This window comes from Rana temporaria, chromosome 10 (genome assembly GCF_905171775.1).
Source record: "Rana temporaria chromosome 10, aRanTem1.1, whole genome shotgun sequence".
NCBI lineage: Eukaryota > Metazoa > Chordata > Amphibia > Anura > Ranidae > Rana > Rana temporaria.
This window is the reverse complement of record NC_053498.1, coordinates 53373910-53397767: the sequence shown is the minus strand read 5'-3', so window position 1 is coordinate 53397767 and position 23858 is coordinate 53373910. Positions and strand designations below refer to the sequence as shown.

Sequence of the window (23858 nt, the reverse complement as noted above, 5' to 3'; positions counted from 1 at the left end):
ATGCCAGAAAACCGGCATCCAGACTTATCTATTACCGAGTTTGGAAATCTTATGTGGCCTGGTGCGAGACCAGGGGTTGGCATCCCCGGAGGTATCTCATTGGCAGAATTCTGGAGTTTCTGCAGTTAGGGGCAGACATGAAGTTGGCCCTAAGCACCATTAAGGGCCAGATCTCGGCCTTATCGATTTTTTTCCAAAGGCCACTAGCTACACATTCCCTGATCAAAACCTTTTTGCAAGGTATGATCCGGCTTAGTCCACCAGTCAAGATTCCCTTGTGTCCATGGGATCTGAATCTGGTCCTTTCTGTCTTACAGAAACAACCATTTGAGCCCTTGGCTCATATTCCTTTGGTCCTTCTGACCAGGAAGGTGATATTTTTGGTAGCCATAACATCCGCCAGGAGGGTTTCGGAGTTGGCGGCCTTGTCTTGTAAGGAACCGTACCTTATATTCCATAAGGATAGAGTGGTCCTACGGCCCCACCCGGCTTTCCTACCTAAAGTTGTTTCAAAATTTCATTTGAATCAGGATCTTGTTCTCCCGTCTTTTTTCTCAGAACCTAGTTCTGCAAGGGAGAAGTCTTTACATACGCTAGACGTATTAAGAGCAGTTAAGATCTATCTTAAGGCTACTGCTCAGGTCCGGAAAACTGATACATTGTTTATCCTGCCAGAAGGTCCCAGATGTGGGCAGGCAGCGTCGAAGTCCACTATCTCCAAATGGATTCGGCAGGTCATTACTCAAGCCTATGGCTTGAGGGGAAAGGTTCCCCCGTTTAAGGTTAAAGCACATTCCACTAGAGCGGTGGGTACTTCCTGGGCAGTGCATCATCAAGCCTCCATGGCTCAAGTCTGCAAGGCCGCGACATGGTCGTCTGTCCATACTTTCACTAAGTTTTATCAATTGGACATAAGAAAGAATGAGGAGAGCGCCTTTGGGCGCAGTGTGCTGCAGGCTGCAGTCTGATTCCTCATGTCTGATGGCGCCCGGCTTATTTCTTGGGGTCTCCCTCCCCTCATAGCATTGCTTTAGGACATCCCACATAGTAATTACTATGCTTCTCTGTGTCCCGTGATGTACGATAAAGAAAATAGGATTTTTATAACAGCTTACCTGTAAAATCCTTTTCTTTTGAAGTACATCACGGGACACAGAGCACCCGCCCCTCTTTTGGGGTATTTGGGACACTTATTGCTTGCTACAAAACTGAGGCACTCCCGGTATGGGAGGGGTTATATAGGGGAGGGAACTTCTTGCCTTAAGGGCGTGCCAGTGTCCACACCTGAAGGTACTCTCTATAACCCACATAGTAATTACTATGCTTCTCTGTGTCCCGTGATGTACTTCAAAAGAAAAGGATTTTACAGGTAAGCTGTTATAAAAATCCTATTTTCTCATATCGTCCATGGACGGACACAGCTCCTTAAATCTTGACAAGTGGGTTATGTTCCCTGTTTACAGGAGAGGACTAGGCAGAAACATGTTAAATAGTTAAATACATGTTACATTAACAGAGTTGAACAGCCCCGCCCAGGGGGCGGTCCCTCCAGACATAACCCTCCTCACTGCAGCATGCAGCCTCAGTTTCGTTCTGCCTAGCAAAGGAGGATGTATGGCTCCCTCTGGGCCCAGCGCCCTGAGGAAAAGATTTTATTTTATTTTGTCTTTTTGACTTCTATCAACTGTCGGCTGAGAGACAGGCTGGATATTATAGATCCTTGTAGTCTTCTTAGTTCGGCCAGGGAGCGTGAGCACACCTTTGCAAAGAGGCTGGGTCTTCCATGACATGCCCCATGACTCCTGGGGTGGCCAGTGAGCTTTGCTCCGAGGTCCGCACATGACTGGGCTGTGGTGTTGTCTCACTCACAGTGGACCGGGCCGACGGCTAACTCAATTGCGGTTGTATGCCTGTCTGAAATGCGTCAGTGAGTCGTCACGTGGATGGGTAAGTACAGTCCCTCCCTCTTAGGGGGGGTAGTACGGCTGAGCATTCCCAAACTATGTGGGTGTATTAATTAGGGCAACCCTCCCAGGCCGTCAAAGGCCCAGCTGGGGGTCTAATCTGTCCCTGGGTGCGTATGCGATCACGCCGGCACCCAAAAGCCTGCCACTGTATGTAGCCTTCCCTCCCTGTATATAGGTGGGGGGGGGGCAGCTGGCAGGTTCACAATTCGGTAAAACCTTCCTGCCTTTCTACCAGTGGGTCTGCGAGGTGGTCTCTTCGGAGTACTAGATAGGGTTCCTCCTATCCACAGAACGAAGTTCTTTCCTAGTGTCTTCCTCTCCCGGCCCGTCGGTCTGCCTTGGGCAGTGTGGGACTTGCTAAGCTGCGGAGTAATTTTACTTTTCCTGCAGGACGAGAGGTTTGGGTTTTTTCTAGGGGCCTCAGGCCCTGAATACCTTTGTGAACGTTGGCTAGTTCCGCATGGAACCATTCGTTTGGTAGCTGCGCTCCATCCGGTGGACGTCCTGGCGTCCTCAGACATCAGGGATGCATACATGCAGGTCCTGTTTTGCGCATGTCACAGTGTTCTTTCTGTGCTTTATGGTGAGAGAGGGTCTCGGTCAGCCTGTGGCCCTCCCTGTCGATCTGGCGTCAGCACCATGGGTTTCCAGCTAGGACCTCGCACTTATCCTAACTGTTGGGACAGCGAGGCTTTGCTTCATTGGCTGTTTGAACGACTTTCTTCTGAGAGCAACTTCTGTCTCAGACCTAGTGGATGTGCTATTCCCATTTGGACTCTCCGCAGACTCAGGGTGTTAAACACCGGAAGGTGTAGTTCAGTGGCTGCAAGCCTGCCTTCCATGTGTGCGACCCAGGGTTTAAATCCTGGGCATGCTAGGTTCCGACTCAGCGTTGGAATATCTAGGGTTGATCCGGACTCCTCAGTGGCGAAGGTCCTTCTTTCCCTGGAGAAATTGCAGACTCTTCAGTCTGCGGGGAAGGTATTGGCATCACGCAATTGGTCTTCTCTCCGGGCACCTGCTGGTCCGGGGGCCTGTGGGTAGCCTCCTTCGAGGCGGTACTGTATGACCAGTTCCACACTCGGGTTTTCCGGGTGAAATACTGTGCAGGTGTTAAAAATCACTTGTCTCTGAAATCATCAGATGCAGTGGTCGGCACTTACGACGGGTGTCAGCCTCAAGGGTTGTGGGCCTGGGGGGTCCCGTCGGGTCTGAGTCACTGGACTTGCGTGGATCTGCGACCACACCTCCCTGTATGTGCCCGCTCTCGTCTGATCTCGGTAGTTACCCAGGGTCGGCCTTGGCCAGTGCCTGGGTGGGTGACCGCCTGGGTCCACCAGGTATTGTGGACCCTGTCTACCAGTCTTTGTCCTATTTTAGGCGATCAGGCTATGTCTCTCCTCGTGGTTGTGGAGGTTGCAAGGTCGTCCGATCTGGTTTCAGCCGGACAATGCCACGGCAGTGACTTCGGTCTACCTTCAGGTATACCAGCAGGCGGGCTACTGGAGTTGCCAGATGCTGGACCAGGGTGTCTGGTCTTTGTGCTGGGCTCCCTTGCAGGTGAGCCTCACAGGGCATGGATCACCGCAAGGGTGTCAAAGCTAGTGACCAGGTCTAGTGATCTGGTACAGTCGCGCCAGTCACGCTGGTGGCCCTGTAGGGTCTGTATAGGCAATTTTTGCCGTCCCGCTATTGTAGTGCTTCCTCGGCTGGAGGTTTAGGAGATCCCGATGCCTCTAATCACTCCAGCCTGGCCTCTGCGTCCTTGACTCGTCTACCCTGACGGTTGCCAGGGCGGGAGGCACCTCTGTCTCGAGGTCCCATGTTTCATCCTGTTGTACAGTCACTGACTTGCTCAACATGGCTATTGGAGGCCGGACTTTAAGAGACCGGTGTTTGTCAGACTCCGTCATTTCCACAATGCCGAGGGCACGGTAGTCTTCTTCCGGGAGATCTACTGTCGCGCCTCGCAGGCTTGCATCTCTTGGTACGAGGAGATGAAGTGACGTCCACGGACGTACTCTGTGTCCAGGGTCCTGCTGTTTTTACAGCTTGGAGTGGATCTGAAAGTTGCTGTTTGGGGGCAGATTTCAGCCTTGGCTGTGTTCTTTCAGTGTCCTTTTTTGCGGCCCGTTCCCTGGTGGGTCCCTTGTTTGTGCAGGGGGTTTTTCATATACTTTCCCCTCTTGGCCCATCTCTCCTCCCATGAGTTTTGACTCTGGTGCTCTCGGTTCTTCTGGAACCTTCCTTTTGGTAACATCAGAGAGATTCTCTCTTGACACCATCTCAGAAGGTGGCCCCTTTAGTGGCTTTTACCTCTGTTAGAGGGGTTTCTGAGGCAGTGGTCTTGTCTTGCAAGCCGCCATGCTTGAGCCTTCATAAGGATTAGGTGGTGGTGCACCCGCGACCTTCTCTTCTTCCGAAGGTGGTTTCGGCCTTTCGCAGGAATAAGGACATTGCTCTTCCATCCTTCTGTCCTCGGACGGCGCATCCTATGGAGGTTGTCTTCATACTTTAGTCGTGCTACGTGCTTCGCAGGTGTACCAGCCTGCTACAGCTCCGTTTTCGGAGTTCTGACTCTCCTTTGTGTTGGTGTCTGGTCCACAAAAGGGCCTGGCGGTCTCGTCGACCACCATTTCTCAGTGGATCAGGTAGGCTGTTACACAGGCCTATGCTCTTAAGGGGCGGGCTCCTTTTCCGGTCACGGCACTTTCGACCAGGGCAATTTTATGTTTCCTGGGTTTTTTTCTTTTCTGATATCATGCGTCGGTTTCACAGATATGCGAGACGGCAACTTGGTCGTCCGTTCGCGTTTTTTTCCAGAATTTACATGGTTACTGTGAATGCATCTTCTGATGCTTCTTTCGACCGCCAGTTTTTGCAGGTGGCTGTTTAAAGTTGCACCTCCTCCGTTGAGGAGCTCTGCTTGTTTGGGGGCAAAATTAAAAATGGTTTTACTGATGTATTTCCCACCCCTCGTTTTTGACACGGCATGGGGACGTCCCACTTGCCAAGATTTAAGGAGCTGTGTCCGTCCATGGAGCATATGAGAAAATAGGATTTTTTTGTACTCGCTGTAAAATCCTTTTCTCTAAGTCCATGGACGGACACAGCTCCCACCCCTCCTTTTTAGGTTTGTACTGCTTGTTACGAACTGAGGCTGCATGCTGCAGTGAGGAGGGTTATGTCTGGAGGGACCGCCCCCTGGGCGGGGCTGTTCAACTCTGGTAATGTAACATGTATTTAACATGTTTCTGCCTAGTCCTCTCCTGTAAACATAACCCACTTGTCAAGATTTAAGAAGCTGTGTCCGTCCATGGACTTGGAGAAAAGGATTTTACGGTGAGTACAAAAAATCCTATTGTTGCATGAGCCTACGGAATCCAATGTCCTTCACCAGGGCCGATCCTAGGGTCACATGCGCCTGGGTGCAGAAATATTTCTGGCGCCCCTACAAGGGCGTGGTCACCTTACTAACCCCTCCCCCTTTACAAATGTTTCTATGGCAACGATTCAAACACAGAGATGCTCCCCCCTAAGGAGTTATCGTTACCCTGGGATCCTCCCACGAACTCTTAACAATAAACAAAATTCAGGAAGAGAAGCAGAGTACTCTAATTTGACCTGGAGGGAGGTCTCTCTAATGGACACAGAAAGGGCCTCTGTTAGAGAGTCTGTTTATAAAGAGCCCCCAAAGGAGATGGTCAGAGACTGCAGACATGGTACAAGAGATCAATGCAGCCTCACCAGTGCTCACCAATTGTAGTCTTACCAGTGCCCACCAAATGCAGCCTTACCAGTGGTCACCAATTGAAGCCTTACCAGTGCCCACAAAATGCAGCCTTATTAGTGCCCAAAAAATGCAGCCTTATTAGTGCCGACCAAATTGGTGAGCACTGGTAGGCTGTAGCCTACCAGTTCCCACCAATTGCAGCCTACCGTTGTTCACCAATTGTAACCTACCAGTGCCCCCCAATCTGATCACACATACCACTACCCTGATTACACCCCTGGATACCCCTCCGCACACTGCAGAGAGGTGGAGCTGAGAGAGAGGGAGGTGAGGCAGAGAGAGAGAGGGAGGTGAGGCAGAGTGAGAGAGGGAGGTGAGGCAGAGTGAGAGAGGGAGGTGAGGCAGAGTGAGAGAGGGAGGTGAGGCAGAGTGAGAGAGGGAGGTGAGGCAGAGTGAGTGAGAGAGGGAGGTGAGGCAGAGTGAGTGAGAGAGGGAGGTGAGGCAGAGTGAGTGAGAGAGGGAGGTGAGGCAGAGTGAGTGAGAGAGGGAGGTGAGGCAGAGTGAGTGAGAGAGGGAGGTGAGGCAGAGTGAGTGAGAGAGGGAGGTGAGGCAGAGTGAGTGAGAGAGGGAGGTGAGGCAGAGTGAGTGAGAGAGGGAGGTGAGGCAGAGTGAGTGAGAGAGGGAGGTGAGGCAGAGTGAGTGAGAGAGGGAGGTGAGGCAGAGTGAGTGAGAGAGGGAGGTGAGGCAGAGTGAGTGAGAGAGGGAGGTGAGGCAGAGTGAGTGAGAGAGGGAGGTGAGGCAGAGTGAGTGAGAGAGGGAGGTGAGGCAGAGTGAGTGAGAGAGGGAGGTGAGGCAGAGTGAGTGAGAGAGGGAGGTGAGGCAGAGTGAGTGAGAGAGGGAGGTGAGGCAGAGTGAGTGAGAGAGGGAGGTGAGGCAGAGTGAGTGAGAGAGGGAGGTGAGGCAGAGTGAGTGAGAGAGGGAGGTGAGGCAGAGTGAGAGAGAGGTGAGAGAGGAGAGGTGAGAGAGAGGGAGAGGAGAGGAGAGGTGAGAGAGAGGGAGAGGAGAGGTGAGAGAGAGGGAGAGGAGAGGAGAGGTGAGAGAGAGGGAGAGGAGAGGTGAGGGAGAGGAGAGGGAGAGGTGAGGGAGAGGAGAGGTGAGGGAGAGGAGAGGTGAGGCAGAGAGAGAGAGAGAGAGAGGTGAGGCAGAGAGAGAGAGAGGTGAGAGAGAGAGAGAGAGGTGAGGCAGAGAGAGAGAGAGGTGAGGCAGAGAGAGAGAGAGGTGAGGCAGAGAGAGAGAGAGAGGTGAGGCAGAGAGAGGTGAGGCAGAGAGAGGTGAGGCAGAGAGAGGTGAGGCAGAGAGAGGTGAGGCAGAGAGAGGTGAGGCAGAGAGAGGTGAGGCAGAGAGAGGTGAGGCAGAGAGAGGTGAGGCAGAGAGAGGTGAGGCAGAGAGAGAGAGAGAGGTGAGGCAGAGAGAGAGAGGTGAGGCAGAGAGAGAGAGAGGTGAGGCAGAGAGAGAGAGAGGTGAGGCAGAGAGAGAGAGAGAGAGGTGAGGCAGAGAGAGGTGAGGCAGAGAGAGGTGAGGCAGAGAGAGAGAGAGAGGTGAGGCAGAGAGAGAGAGGTGAGGCAGAGAGAGAGAGGTGAGGCAGAGAGAGAGAGGTGAGGCAGAGAGAGAGAGAGAGAGAGAGGTGAGGCAGAGAGAGAGAGAGAGGTGAGGCAGAGAGAGAGGTGAGGCAGAGAGAGAGAGAGGTGAGGCAGAGAGAGAGAGAGGTGAGGCAGAGAGAGAGAGAGAGGTGAGGCAGAGAGAGAGAGGTGAGGCAGAGAGAGGTGAGGCAGAGAGAGAGAGGTGAGGCAGAGAGAGAGAGGTGAGGCAGAGAGAGAGAGAGAGGTGAGGCAGAGAGAGAGAGAGGTGAGGCAGAGAGAGAGAGAGAGAGGTGAGGCAGAGAGAGAGAGAGAGGTGAGGCAGAGAGAGAGAGAGAGGTGAGGCAGAGAGAGAGAGAGAGGTGAGGCAGAGAGAGAGAGAGAGGTGAGGCAGAGAGAGAGAGAGGTGAGGCAGAGAGAGAGAGAGGTGAGGCAGAGAGAGAGGTGAGGCAGAGAGAGAGAGAGAGAGGTGAGGCAGAGAGAGAGAGAGAGAGGTGAGGCAGAGAGAGAGAGAGGTGAGGCAGAGAGAGAGAGAGGTGAGGCAGAGAGAGAGAGAGGTGAGGCAGAGAGAGAGAGGTGAGGCAGAGAGAGAGAGGTGAGGCAGAGAGAGGTGAGGCAGAGAGAGAGGTGAGGCAGAGAGAGAGGTGAGGCAGAGAGAGAGGTGAGGCAGAGAGAGAGGTGAGGCAGAGAGAGAGAGGTGAGGCAGAGAGAGAGAGGTGAGGCAGAGAGAGGTGAGGCAGAGAGAGAGAGAGGTGAGGCAGAGAGAGAGAGAGGCAGAGAGAGAGAGAGAGAGGTGAGGCAGAGAGAGAGAGAGGTGAGGCAGAGAGTGAGAGAGGTGAGGCAGAGAGTGAGAGAGGTGAGGCAGAGAGTGAGAGAGGTGAGGCAGAGAGTGAGAGAGGTGAGGCAGAGAGTGAGAGAGGTGAGGCAGAGAGTGAGAGAGGTGAGGCAGAGAGAGGTGAGGCAGAGAGAGAGAGAGAGGTGAGGCAGAGAGAGAGAGAGAGGTGAGGCAGAGAGAGAGAGAGAGGTGAGGCAGAGAGAGAGAGAGAGGTGAGGCAGAGAGAGAGAGAGAGGTGAGGCAGAGAGAGAGAGAGGTGAGGCAGAGAGAGAGAGGTGAGGCAGAGAGAGAGAGAGAGAGGTGAGGCAGAGAGAGAGGTGAGGCAGAGTGAGTGAGAGAGGGAGGTGAGGCAGAGTGAGTGAGAGAGGGAGGTGAGGCAGAGTGAGTGAGAGAGGGAGGTGAGGCAGAGTGAGTGAGAGAGAGAGGTGAGGCAGAGTGAGTGAGAGAGGGAGGTGAGGCAGAGTGAGTGAGAGAGGGAGGTGAGGCAGAGTGAGTGAGAGAGGGAGGTGAGGCAGAGTGAGTGAGAGAGGGAGGTGAGGCAGAGAGAGAGAGAGAGGGAGGTGAGGCAGAGTGAGTGAGAGAGGGAGGTGAGGCAGAGTGAGTGAGAGAGGGAGGTGAGGCAGAGTGAGTGAGAGAGGGAGGTGAGGCAGAGTGAGTGAGAGAGGGAGGTGAGGCAGAGTGAGTGAGAGAGGGAGGTGAGGCAGAGTGAGTGAGAGAGAGAGGTGAGGCAGAGTGAGAGAGAGGTGAGAGAGGAGAGGTGAGAGAGAGGGAGAGGAGAGGTGAGAGAGAGGGAGAGGAGAGGTGAGAGAGAGGGAGAGGAGAGGTGAGGGAGAGGAGAGGGAGAGGTGAGGGAGAGGAGAGGTGAGGGAGAGGAGAGGGAGGAGAGAGGTGAGGCAGAGAGAGAGAGAGAGAGAGAGAGAGGTGAGGCAGAGAGAGAGAGAGAGGTGAGGGAGAGAGAGAGAGAGGTGAGGCAGAGAGAGAGAGAGGTGAGGCAGAGAGAGAGAGAGGTGAGGCAGAGAGAGAGAGAGAGGTGAGGCAGAGAGAGGTGAGGCAGAGAGAGGTGAGGCAGAGAGAGGTGAGGCAGAGAGAGGTGAGGCAGAGAGAGAGAGGTGAGGCAGAGAGAGAGAGAGGTGAGGCAGAGAGAGAGAGAGGTGAGGCAGAGAGAGAGAGAGGTGAGGCAGAGAGAGAGAGAGGTGAGGCAGAGAGAGAGAGAGGTGAGAGAGAGAGAGAGAGGTGAGGCAGAGAGAGGTGAGGCAGAGAGAGAGGTGAGGCAGAGAGAGAGGTGAGGCAGAGAGAGAGAGAGAGAGAGGTGAGGCAGAGAGAGGTGAGGCAGAGAGAGAGAGAGGTGAGGCAGAGAGAGAGAGAGGTGAGGCAGAGAGAGAGAGAGGTGAGGCAGAGAGAGAGAGAGGTGAGGCAGAGAGAGAGAGGTGAGGCAGAGAGAGAGAGGTGAGGCAGAGAGAGAGAGAGAGAGAGGTGAGGCAGAGAGAGAGAGGTGAGGCAGAGAGAGAGAGAGAGAGGTGAGGCAGAGAGAGAGAGAGAGGTGAGGCAGAGAGAGAGAGAGAGAGGTGAGGCAGAGAGAGAGAGAGGTGAGGCAGAGAGAGAGAGAGAGGTGAGGCAGAGAGAGAGAGAGAGGTGAGGCAGAGAGAGAGAGAGGTGAGGCAGAGAGAGAGAGAGAGGTGAGGCAGAGAGAGAGAGAGAGGTGAGGCAGAGAGAGGTGAGGCAGAGAGAGAGAGAGAGAGAGAGAGGTGAGGCAGAGAGAGAGAGGTGAGGCAGAGAGAGAGAGGTGAGGCAGAGAGAGAGAGGTGAGGCAGAGAGAGAGAGAGAGGTGAGGCAGAGAGAGAGAGAGAGGTGAGGCAGAGAGAGAGAGAGAGAGAGAGAGAGGTGAGGCAGAGAGAGAGAGAGGTGAGGCAGAGAGAGAGAGAGAGAGGTGAGGCAGAGAGAGAGAGAGAGAGGTGAGGCAGAGAGAGAGAGGTGAGGCAGAGAGAGAGAGGTGAGGCAGAGAGAGAGAGGTGAGGCAGAGAGAGAGAGGTGAGGCAGAGAGAGAGAGAGAGGTGAGGCAGAGAGAGGTGAGGCAGAGAGAGAGGTGAGGCAGAGAGAGAGGTGAGGCAGAGAGAGAGAGAGAGAGAGAGAGAGGTGAGGCAGAGAGAGGTGAGGCAGAGAGAGAGAGAGGTGAGGCAGAGAGAGAGAGAGAGAGAGGGAGAGAGAGGTGAGGCAGAGAGAGAGAGAGAGAGGTGAGGCAGAGAGTGAGAGAGGTGAGGCAGAGAGTGAGAGAGGTGAGGCAGAGAGTGAGAGAGGTGAGGCAGAGAGTGAGAGAGGTGAGGCAGAGAGTGAGAGAGGTGAGGCAGAGAGTGAGAGAGGTGAGGCAGAGAGTGAGAGAGGTGAGGCAGAGAGTGAGAGAGGTGAGGCAGAGAGTGAGAGAGAGGTGAGGCAGAGAGAGAGAGAGAGGTGAGGCAGAGAGAGAGAGAGAGAGAGAGGTGAGGCAGAGAGAGAGAGGTGAGGCAGAGAGAGAGAGGTGAGGCAGAGAGAGAGAGGTGAGGCAGAGAGAGAGAGGTGAGGCAGAGAGAGAGAGAGAGGTGAGGCAGAGAGAGAGGTGAGGCAGAGAGAGAGCGAGATGAGGCAGAGAGAGCGAGATGAGGCAGCTCCCTGGCAGCTTGCGCGGCGTGCCTCCCACTCGTCCTGGTCATACTGCTGATGTTGGAGCCTGGAGGAGACATGTCCAGCGACATCACATCAGTGTCGCTGGCTGCTTTGAAATCTCCCGCCCACACCCCTTCCCAGGCACAGATTGGCTGCACAAGGGGTTGTGGGTGGGCACAAGGGGGTACATGGGGAGGAGGTGGGGCGGACTTAACTCACCTCCTCTTCCCTTTGTGGAATACAGCAGGCGCCGGGGCAGGAGATGTAGCCACTGCTGCGGGCGGGTCACGGCGCCCTCACTGACATGCGCTCGTGACTTACCTAGCACGACACATCGATTGCCGCGCCGCTCAGCAGCGCTATTTACCACCAGCGGCGCTGCGGCAGCCAACTCATTGGCAACACACTCTGGACCAACGGTGCTCCTTTGGCGCCCCCTCCCCTGTGGCGCCTGGGTGCAGTGCACCCCATGCACCCCGCCTCGGACCGGCCCTGTCCTTCACAACAGAGAATGGCTGGTCGTCTAATGCAATAAATTCCATTATTTTATCTGTAATGTGAGCTTTGGGACTGTCGCTTGTAAAAATGTTTTTTTTCAAAAACTGTGGCCACAGATGGTGTTGAACCTGAGGCACTTTTTAGAAGTTGTACGGTTTTCTTGTATTCCGAATGCTGAACTGGATGATGTGTTTTCAGGTGGTGTATCAAACCTGTTGTTGAAAAATGCCTTGGCACTGTACCCCCTTTTTTGAAATTTCTGCTGAGCAAAGAATGCAGATTGCAAATTTGGGTTCTTTATCAGAAACTTTAAAATATTTCCACACTGCAGACATGGTCCACCTTTGCTGGTAGCACAGAAGAATAGCATAGAATGATCTATAGTGGGAGTGATATCTGAGGTGGGGGAAGGACTAAAATCGATTTTAAAAACTAAACCCCCAGGCAGCTATAAAAAAAACTAAACCTAACCAATCTTTTTTTTTTTTTTTTTTTTTTTTAACAGTCTGCACTGCAGTACATATGGCTTGTACCAAAGAATATATTAATTGATTGCATGCTATTTGTTTGAGATATTCAGTAGTATATTGCGTACTGTCATGTTTAAAAAATGAATGCGATTATTGTCGGTGTAGTATAACATACTGAAATGCTGTCTTTCTAATAGCAGTTCAAACGTGCATTACCTGGCCTGTTTGGTAGTAGTAGTAGAACTAACTAAATAATAGTACATAAAACTGAATATCTTTCTAAATAGCATGCAAAGTTTGTATTTTATATAGTACTAGTTTATATACTATAATAAACTAGTACTATATAGAATACAAACTTTGCAAGCTATTTAGAAAGAGATATTCAGTTGTATGTAGTAGTATTTAGTTAGTTTAGTAAAACTAACAGGCCAGGTAATGCATGTTTGAACTGCTAGTAGAAAGAAAGATCGCATTTCAGAGCTTTATAGTACTAGTTGGATTGTCAGTTTAAGTAAGAGAAAAGCGGCAATGTTTACTGGCGAATAGTAGCCATCCAGGGAGGACAGGGCCCACTCTCCAATGCAGTCCCAACTGCGTCTCAACCATGAGAAACGTCCGCGTGGAAAGTGCTCCCAACTTCAGCGTCTCAACCACAGGTCCAGTGTCTTAACCACACGGGAACATGCACGATGCCCACACAGCAATTTTCTGCGCCATTTTCATAAAAAAAATAATCTTTCGGCAATGTGCCGAAAAAACACAATTTTCGGACGATATGTTTCGGCAGCCGAAATTTCAGGACATCCCTACTGAAATCCTGTGTCCTGGTGTGAGGCTAGGAAGTGTCATCATCACAAGTATGTGGTAAGCTGTATTTTGGCTTTCCTCCAGTCGTTGGTCGATATGCAGTTGGCCTTGCAAATGATCAAGGGGCAGATTTCTACTCTTTCAAAGGTCAATTGCTTCTCATTCCTTTCATGTTAGCTTTTTGTTTTATGAACTATTTTTTTTTTTATTGTGTTTTTTTTTTTTTTTTTTTCATTGTTCTTCTAGATTTTCTTTGAGCCAATTCAGGACCTTCCTTTATTCTTTTTTGTGGCTGTTTCTTGCAGGGAGTTGTCTCTGGTACTTTACCATGATAAAGTGGTATGTAGTTTTCGCTCAAGGAGGTTTCAGCTTTCCATCCCAACCAGGAGCGTTACCTTCCTTTTTCTTTTCTAGGCCTTAGTTGGGGGACAAGGCCCTTTACACTTTGGATGTGGCCCAGGCTATCAAAATGTATCTGAAATTGACTGCTGTGGTCAGTTGTTCCCCATGGATGCATATGTGCATTGGCTCAGCATTGAAGCATTCTATGCTTTTGGCTTCCTTCAGACACACAGGATTGTGGGGCCCTGAGCTCTAACGCTGGCTCTATAATGAAGCCAGCACACGCCTGAACAATCGTGCTTGCTTCTCCTAAAATCACGGGGTCCTCCTGCTTGGTAACACAAATTGCTGTGTGTGTGTGTGTGTGTGTGTGTGTGTGTGTGTGTATATATGTATATATATATATATATATATATATATATATATATATATAGTAGGTTTGCTTTCTGAATGGGAACGCAAAGCAAGCCTATGGGTGTACGTTTATAAACTGAGAAGTTTTTATCTGAGTTCAGTTCTCAGAGGAAAAGGATCTTCTCTGCAGCCACGTCTCTAAGGGGAGGGGGAACAGAGGCAGTGTGTTGCTGAAGTTGTATACACCCCCTGAGAACTTTTAAAATGGCAAATGGACCGTTGGACCGCTTTCACACTGGGTCGCTTTGCAGGCGCTATAAAGCTAAAAATAGCGCCTGCAAAGTGACCTGAAACAGCTGCTGCTCGAAGGAGCGGTGTGTATACCGCTCCTCCAATGCTCCTGCCCATTGAAATTAATGGGTAATGGGTCGTCGCCCCAGTGTGAAAGGGGCCTAATTGGGAGCTGCAGGAAAGTTCAAATGCACATGCTGGAAAAACTAAAAGATCAGCTGATTTGTGATGTAACATCTGCTAGTTATTTAACCCATCCTATACTTCTTTTAGATTTTGTTTACAAAATGTCAAGGATATAAGACATACGCCATTTATTGTTTTTAAAAAAAACATATTTTGTGACTTCTTTCCCATTTTTGTATTTACAGCTCTTGTGCTTCCCATTGTCAGTCCATACACAAAGTATGCTTCAATGTACAACAAAGCTATTCCTTATACATATCCAGGTAAGTGAGGTTTTTGTGAGATTCTTGTGCTGTTTTCTTTTTGGGGATATGCTGTACATTTTAGACAACATATGCACTGTATGCAGTATGTACTTGGGTGGTTAAAGGAAGTCTTTCCAGAGAGTATCATTTCACATGAAATGCTGTGCGAGGATGAGGATATAGACAGTTTTTTTTTAAAGGTTTGTCCACCCAGAACTAAAATTCAGTTATGACCGGATATCAGGGGACGGAGTAATGCCCGGTACACACGATTCGATTATCGGACGAATGATCGTCTGGTTTTTTTTCTATGCTAATCTCGCGTCGAATCTGATGAGTTTTCTAAAGTCACGAAAATTCTCGTATGGCAGAATAAAAAATCGGAAGTGATGTCATGTGTTGTAATGCATTTGTATTGCATTTTCGAACGACAGCTGTACTGATTAAAAATTTGTGCATGTCCTATAGATTAAATTTGGATGAACTGTCCTGATCGGCTCTCGAAAGCTCTGTACTAACTATCTGATTATCGTATGATCGCTTCGAAAGCGGCATTTTTCGTACGATTTTCGGATCGTGTGCACGGGGCTTAACTGATTATATATATATATATATATATATATATATATATATATATATATATATTTATATATTTTTTTTATATATATTCTTCCTTGCTTTTATTAGTGAGCTCTTCATTCCATACATGTTTGCTGAGCTTATTGCTAAACCACATCAATACTGGGCACCTTCACCCATTACCTGCCCAATTTTCAGCTTTCAGTGCTATGGCATTTTTAATGACAATTGCGCACGCAGCCCTGTATCCAAATAATTTTTTTTTTTTGAGACAGATAAAGCTTTCTTTCTTACTACTGGGGTTTTTTTTTTTTTTTTTTGCTAAACAAATGAAATAAAAAATGAGAAAAATTATTAAATAAAAAATGTCTTTGTTTATAAAATGTAGCAATGATGGGCACTAGTGTTGCACCGATACCAGTATCGCTGGCTATACTAAGCATTTGCATGAGTACTTGCAAATGCTCCGAGACTAATACCTTCTTTGCTATTCCATTGCGACCTGCATTGACCTCTGGTAACCACTTCAAGACCGCAATATGTATATATACATTGCGGCTTTGAAGTGGTTTACCGGGGTCATGGTTGAAGAGATTATATATATATATATATATATATATATATATATATATATATATATATATATATATATATATTTGGATAGCTTGAAAGCATTCTGACTCAGCTAATCACAGATTGGAGTAAGAAGCCGATCCCGGTCCCTTACCACATGGTCAGCTGATCACGTGATGTAAACGAGACAGTGCCACCTACCAGTGCCCATACATACTGCTAAGCAGTGCTCTTCAATGTCCACCAGTGCTGCCTCATCTGTGCCTATCAGTGCCGCCATATCAGTGCCCATGAGTACAGCCTCATCAGCGCACATCAGCACTGATGAGGCTCCTTTTTTCAGTTTTTTGTTTTGGCAAAAAAAAAAAAAAAAACACCAGTAGTGATTAAATACCACCAAAAGAAAGCTGAATTTGTGCGATAAAAAAATTCATATGGGTACAGTGTAGCGTGACCACGCAACTGTCATTCAAAGAATGACAGTGCTGAAAGCTGAACATTGGCCTGGGCAGGAAGGGGGTTTAAGTGCCCAGTAAGCAAGTGGTTAAAGTGATACGAAAGTCTGGTATTTTTAACTAAAAAGAAAAAAAAAACATGATATACTTACCTGCTCTTTGTAGTGGTTTTGCACAGAGCAGCCCAGATCCTCCACTTCTCAGGTCCCTCCCTCCTCTTGGGTGCCACCACAGCAAGCAGCTTGCTATGGGGGCACCCAAGTTGAGCCACAGCTCCCTGGATCCATTCAGACATGGAGCTGTGACCCGGCTTCGCCCCTCTCTCTCCTTATTGGCTCACTTACTTTGACTGACAGCATCAGGAGCCAATGGCGCTGTGCTGCTGTCTCAGCCAATGAGGAGGGGAGTCCCGGACAGCTAAATCTCTTGTGCAACATGGCTGGATCTGGATGGACCTGGATGGTAAGTATGAGTACCACCTACTTTATCTTAAAGCATATCCATGCTCATCGGTGCAGCTTCATCCATGCCCATATCAGTGCTGCCTTATCAGTGGCCATCAGTGCAGCCCCTCATCGGTGCCCATTGGTGGTGCCCATCAGTGCAGCCTCATCTGTGCCCATCACTGCAGGAGGAATCGGGAGGATTGCTGGCCGGGTCACACAGAGCGGGATTCTCACACTTGTATATGAAACACCAGCCGCTGTCAACAATGTCTCGCCTCCTGGACTCGCATTGGACCAGTGTGCTGTCTATCGTATGAGCTAGTCCAGGAGGCGAGACTTTGACAGAAAACTGAAGAATAGGAAACCCCATTGCCTAGGAAAATAGTAATGAAGTGTGCATCTGCTGTCTATTCATCCAACAAAAGAATTAACCAACAATAAAATAATCTTTGCCAACGCTTGTTATAACATATATTAACCACTTCCCGACCTCCTCATGTACATATACGTCAGCAGAATGGCACGGACAGGCACATGTACGTACCTGTACGTCCTCTGCTAGACGTGGGTGGGGGGTCCGATCGGGACCCCCCCCGGTACATGCGGAGGTCGGGTCCGCTCGGGGAGCGATCCGGGACGACGGCGCGGCTATATATTGTTTATAGCCGCTCCGTCGCGATCGCTCCCCGGAGCTGAAGAACGGGGAGAGCCGTGTGTAAACACGGCTTCCCCGTGCTTCACTGTGTCGGCGCATCGATCGCGTCATTCCCTTTATAGGGAAGACACGATCGATGACATCATTCCTACAGCCACACCCCCCTACACTAGTAAACACACACAAAGTAAACCCTAACTCCTACAGCGCCCCCTGTGGTTAACTCCCAAACTGCAACTGTCATTTTCACAATAAACAATGCAATTTAAATGCATTTTTTGCTGTGAAAATGACAATTGTCCCAAAAATGTGTCAAAATTGTCCGAAGTGTCCGCCATAATGTCGCAGTCTAGAAAAAAATCTCTGATCGCCGCCATTAGTAGTAAAAAAAATAAAAATGCAAAAAAACTATCCCCTATTTTGTAAACGCTATAAATTTTGCGCAAACCAACCGATAAAACGATTATTGCGATTTTTTTTTTACCAAAAATAGGTAGAAGAATACGTATCGGCCTAAACTGAGGAAAAAAAAAATGTTATATATGTTTTTGGGGGATATTTATTACAGCAAAAAGTAAAAAATATTGCATTTTTTTCAAAATTGTCGCTCTATTTTTGTTTATAGCGCAAAAAATAAAAACCGCAGAGGTGATCAAATACCACCAAAAGAAAGCTCTATTTGTGGGGGAAAAAGGACGCCAATTTTGTTTGGGAGCCACGTCGCACGACCGCGCAATTGTCTGTTAAAGCGACGCAGTCCCAAACTAAAAACCCGTGGGTCTTTAGGCAGCAATATGGTCCGGGGCTTAAGTGGTTAATGGTATCCAAAGATTGACATACTATGAATGTCACTAATGTGATAATAAGTGACGGACACTAATGCAACTGTAAGCATACAGTATCTCACAAAAGTGAGTACACCCCTCACATTTTTGTAAATATTTTATTATCTTTTCATGTGACAACACTGAAGAAATTACACTTTGCTACAGAATAGAGGAGTGACTTTACAGTTTGTATAACAGTGTAAATTTGCTGTCCCCTCAAAATAACTCAACACACAGCCATTAATGTCTAAACCGCTGGCAACAAAAGTGAGTACACTTCTAAGTGAAAAATTATAAATTGGGCCACAAGTGTCAATATTTTAAGTGGCCACCAGGGTGGATATAATTCAATAATTAACCACTTAACACCCGGACCATATTGCTGGTCAAAGACCAGAGCACTTTTTGCGATTCGGCACTGCGTCGCTTTAACTGACAATTGCGCGGTCGTGCGACGTGGCTCCCAAACAAAATTGGCGTCCTTTTTTCCCCCACAAATAGAGCTTTCTTTTGATGGTATTTGATCACCTCTGCTGTTTTAGTTTTTGTGCTATAAACAAAAATAGAGCGACAATTTTGAAAAAAAATAATATTTTTTACATTTTGCTATAATAAATATCCCCCAAAAATATATTAAAAAAAATGTTTTTCCTCAGTTTAGGCCGATACGTATTCTTCTACATATTTTTCGTTAAAAAAAATCGCAATAAGCGTTTGGTTTGCGCAAAAGTTATAGCGTTTACAAAATAGGGGGTATTTTTATGGCATTTTTATTAATATTTTTTTTTACTAGTAATGGCGGCGAACAGCTATTTATTTATTTATTTTTCGGTACTGCGACATTATGGCGGACACTTCGGACACTTGACACATTTTTGGGACCATTGGCATTTTTATAGCGATCAGTGCTATAAAAATGCATTGGATTACTATAAAAATGCCACTGGCAGTGAAGGGGTTAACACTAGGGGCGGGGAAGGGGTTAAGTATGTTCCCTGGGTGTGTTCTAACTGCAGGGGGGTGGACTGACATGGGGAAATGACTGATCTTCTGTTCATACATTGTATGAACAGAAGATTAGCATTTTTCTCCCTGACAGGACCGGGAGCTGTGTGTTTACAAACACAGCTCCCGGTCCTCGCTCTGTAACGAGCGATGGCGTGTGCCCGACGACGATCCCGCCCGCCGGGCACGGGAGTCGGGGGCGAGCGGGGGGCGCGCACGTGCCCCTAGTGGCCTGCGCGAGAGCCGACGTATAGCTACAGGCTCTCGCGCTGGGGAGCCGACCTGCCCTCGTAAAACGACGGCGGCTGGTCGGCAACCAGTTAAAAAAATAAATATCCAATTTTTATATTTTTTTTATCGATTTTTATTTTTTATTTTAATAAAAAAAAAATTGTGTAAAAATCTATACATTTGACACTATTTTGGGAGCATTCACATTTATACAGCGATCCGTGCTATAAAAATGCATTGATTACTGTATAAATGTGACTGGCAGTGAAGGGGGTTAACACTAGGGGTGATCAAGGGGTTAAATGTGTCCTAGGGAGTGATTCTAACTGTAGGGGCAGGGGACTTACAAGAGGAGCAGACCAATCGGTGTTCCTCTGTACAAGGAACACGCCATCGGTCTCCACTCACCTGACAGGGCGTGGATCTGTGTTTACACACACAGATCCACGCTCCTTTTCCGTTACTGGGCAATCGCGGGTGCCCGGCGAACATCGTTGCCGCCAGGCACGTGCACCGGGTTCCCAGTGATGCGACAGCGTGTGTGCGCCCCCTAGTGGCACGGGAAGGCGAGGACATAATATGATGCCCGCCCAGAACAAAAGAGCCGTAACGTCCAGCCGTCATTTGACGGCCAGTGGGCGGTTAAAGAGCACCTGTTATTTCAGATCAATCATGGCACTGCCTGTTGGCGGACATCCACTCACCTGCTGTCGCAACATCCCTCACCTTTTTGTGTCACCTGCTGTCACCAGCCGTCCCAGAGGGTCAGAGGAGGAGCCGCTGCAGGACAGAGATGACAGTTGCACTTTAAAAAACATGATTTAAATCAAGTCTTTTTACTAATGATTTAAATACTGATTTAAATCGACTTGATTTAAATAAAATCTACCTTGGTGGCCAACATTATTTTCTAGGCTGAACTCCCACCCCTTCAACCTATGGAGCAATGCTGGCAGCATTCATACGTCTATTTCCCAAAGACAACCCATGGATATGATGCTGAGCATGTGCACTCGGCTTCTTTGGTCGATCATGGCGAGGCCTGTTCTGAGTGGAATCTGTCCTGTTAAACTGCTGTATGGTCTTGGCCACTGTGCTGCAACTCCGTTTCAGGGTTTTGGCAATCTTCTTATAGCCTAAGCCATCTTTATGTAGAGCAACAATTATTTTTTTCAGATCTTCAGAGTTCTTTGCCATGAGATGACATGTTGAACTTCCAGTGATCAGTATGAGCGAGTGAGAGCGATAACACCAAATTTAACAAACCCGCTTCCCACTTACTCCTGAGACCTTGTAACACTAACGAGTCACATAGCACCAGGGAGGGAAAATGACTAATTGGGCCCAATTTGAACATTTTCACTTAGGGTGTACTCACTTTTGTTGCCAGTGGTTTAGACATCAATGGCTGTGTGTTTAGTTATTTTGAGGGGACAGCAAATTTACACTGTTATACAAGCTGTACACTCACTACTTTACATTGTAGCAAAGTGTAATTTCTTCAGTGTTGTCACATGAAAAGATATAATAAAATATTTACAAAAATGTGGAGGGTGTGCTTACTTTTGTGAGATACTGTAAGTGACAAATGAACATTGATAATAAAGTGACAGTGCAAAAAGTCTTTGGTGCACTCTTGAGTGCTTTGTGCTTCCTTCCCAGGGATTCCCCTGTGTGTTACACCACATGTTATATTGTTGTCACACTTCACTCACCAGATGTCGGTGACCTCCAGGCCTCCAAGGAAAGTCAGCAAAGCTTGTAGGTCTTTGGGCGGGGGATCTATCCCACAATCCCTGGTGTCTTGATCTCACGACTCCAAGGCTCCTCCCTGTTACAATCCACAGGTTCTCCCACACAATTATTGGGCAGGTGAAAAACATTCAGATCTTTAGGGAGATCAGTAGTACCTGTACATTCATTAGTCTGATTGCCACATGCTCTCATGGTCTGCATTTCATATACAAGTGGGAAATCCCCGCTCCGTGTGATCTGGCCGACGATCCTTCTGACAGTTTCCTGGCTGATCACTTCTGGCTGAATCGGTGCGACCATCAGATGCCCTGTAGAAAAAAAGCTGCACTGCTTCTGCAAGAAGCGATCATCCAGAAAACTGCTGGCCCATCCACCCCTGCTCCACTAATTTCCACTTGCCAAATGCGAGCAGGCAAGTGGAAACTTTGAGGGTTGGCATAAAGACAGGACTGCCGATAACCAGCAAGTCTGTTTACATGTAGTCAGCTGTAATTGGACACAGCTTATGATATGGTAAAGGGCCGCTGTAATCGGTCCTTTACCCGATCTATGATCCGTTGTGTCCGAAGTGCACAGCAGTTGCAAAGCACCCACCCGCCTGAAGCCTACAATACAGCTGGAGGGGCCAGTCACATGCAGATTTAACCCAGAATGTAGAGTTGACAGGCAAAATTGCCTATTCAAGCTGCACTGCAACCACAAGGCAAATGCTTGGCTCCCAGTTGCCGCACTTTAGTACCATTGTAAATCGGCAAAAAAAAATATCCTGCAGCCTCCTGAACACCCGATAACAGCCGGTTAGCCACACTCAGAAAATTGATCTGCTGTGGATTACTTTTCAGACAACAATAAGTGTAGACGTAGCCTTAAAGCGTATATCCCTAAAAAAAAAGAAAAAAAATGCAGTTAAAGGCACAGAGTAATTAAATGTGTTAAATGTTCACTTGCAATGTGCCTTTGAGCTTGCAAGAAAATCTGACTACTCCAGGAAGAGTCTATCCCTAATACAGCCCCCTCCCTCCTTGTACGCCATGACGCTCTCCTCCCCTGGGAATGTCTAATTGCTGTCTGCTTTTCAAAATCCTTTTCTCCTTATCACTACATAGCCTTTTATGTAGATGCGGGAGGAGGGAATACTATATCGCGTGTCATCTGAGTGACCGCTTTGAGTCTGCTAGGGATGCTGACATACCATCTAAAATAGTGGCACTCAGCTGCAGTCTGAGGGCTATTGGATATTTACACAAGCAAGGGTCTTACAGGTAAATGACACACACAAAATATGGGAAATGCAAATTCAATATTATGAGAAATTTTGGAGACAATAGAGTTGCTTTAACTAGCCTTGTTCCTCCACAATGGGGAAAAAAACAATATATTCAGTGACCTCTTTCTGGGCCAGGTTGATGTTCTTGACGCACTACAGCCTGCCTTTGTTTTGCCATCTTAAAATGAGACGTTGACTTAAAAAAATAAAAATAAATACAGGTAAAATAAAAAAGGGCATTTACTGTCAGTGTAAGCTGTCTGCCCATACATCGTACGGGCATGCAATTTCATTCTGACATTAAGAATCATTGAACAGCCCCCTGGAAGTTCATTGAGAACTAAAAGCCGACAACCACAAAGATTTCACAATCACAGAACTCTGACGCGACTGAAACCCCACTTTTTTTTTTTTTTTTTTTTTTTTCGTAAATTGTTACCACAAATTGGGGGAGAAGATCCCCTGTTCATTGTCACAACAAGGGGGGGTGCTATAGTAACATGCTATATGTTAATACCCTGAATATTGGTGCAACATGTTACAAAAGGAGAAATTATCTTTTAATTTTCTGTGAAAGACAAAGGTTCCAATTGTCTTGGGAACTGATGTTACACCCCAGCGAAGTCCCAATTTTCTTTTAGTGATGGCTAAAAAAAAAAAATTTCAGATGGGCGCAACTGCAGGTCACAGTATGTCAAATACACCAATCTGGCCCAGGAAATGTTGTCTATATGTGAAAAATCTTATGGCTAAAAAGCCTGGACAGGGCGTGGCCTGGAGAGCAATGGCTTAGGTCGCATCTAGAGAGAGCTCTGCTTGCCCATAATCCTTATACAACCATCCTGCCTATATCCTGCGCATCTGATGCCATCATATGCACCCGGGGACCTGATCTGCCTCACCTGCTGCCCCTGGAGCCTGCCGGATTGATAGAACGCTGCTGTGGACAGAATCTCCGGTCCCGCATTTACCCTGGGAAAGTCTGCGGCTTCGACCTAGTTCCCGGAGTGTCGGCCATCTTGGTCCACCCGGCCTCGACCTCCAGCTCACACTCCTGCTACCCCTGGCACCTCAGCACGCCATCCCTTCCTGGGACAGCAACCGGACGGCCTGGGGACGCTGCCGAGGCACACCCGCACCCTGTCTTTGCCTCAGGACAGGCCGCGGCTTCAGCCTGGTTCTCGGATCGGCGGCCATCTTGGTCCACCCGGCGGCGGCCTCCAGCACACTCGCCTGCTCTCCCTGGCACCTCAGCATTCCATCCCCTCCAGGAGTGGCGGCCAGCCACACACATACCCTGCCTTTGCCTCCGGACGGGCCACGGCTTCGGCCTACTCTCTAGAGAGTGGCGGCCATATTGCTCCACCCGGCGGCAGCCTGGGTGAGCTTTCCTGGCCTCTCTGACTGCCATGGGGGCACAAAACCCCCTAGAACGGCCACTGGTCTGCCTGAGGCCACTGTAGCAATACATACAAGCCCTGCATCTGCCTTAGGGCATGGTCTGTGGCCCTGACCTAAATTCCAGAGCAACGGCCATCTTGCTCCACTCGGTGACGGCCTGGTCACATTCTAGAGCAGGGAGGGACCATGTCTCCGCCGAAAAGGACCTCTGAGGCGGTGGACAAGCTGGCAAAATACCGCCATCAGGATCAAGAACCGCAGGCCAAAGACGGCGAGGGCACATGCTCCGCGACGGTCCAACAGGGCGCGGATACAGCTAAGGTCCTGGATGCCATTGTGTCGCTGCAGCCAAAATAGATGAGGTCAAGATTGACATCTCCCTTTTGCGCCAGGACCTAAGGATCTAAGGTAAAAGATAGTCACCGAGGCCGAGATGCGAAGCGGCAGAGGACATCCTGCACCCCCTGAGCCACACCACAGAGGACCTGCAACACCAGATCCGCCAGCTACACGCTCATAAGGACGACATGGAAAACCGCTTGAGACGCTGTAAACTCCGGTTCATCGGTCTACCTGAAATGGCTGAAGGTACCAACCCTGCTGAATACTTGGAATCCCTTCTGATGCAACATTTTGGAAGAGAAGCCTTTTCTGCTATG

General features: G+C 48.8%; 1 protein-coding gene across 1 annotated transcript in view; it reads left to right on the top strand.

Annotated features, from left to right (window-relative positions):
• The window catches only part of NDUFA3 (NADH:ubiquinone oxidoreductase subunit A3), a 73159-nt gene that overhangs the window by 37327 nt on the left and 11974 nt on the right, over positions 1-23858 (top strand). The window contains exon 3 of the mRNA XM_040327621.1: positions 13946-14023. Within this exon, the coding sequence (XP_040183555.1) occupies positions 13946-14023 (78 nt within the window). The remainder of the gene's footprint in view (positions 1-13945; positions 14024-23858) is intronic.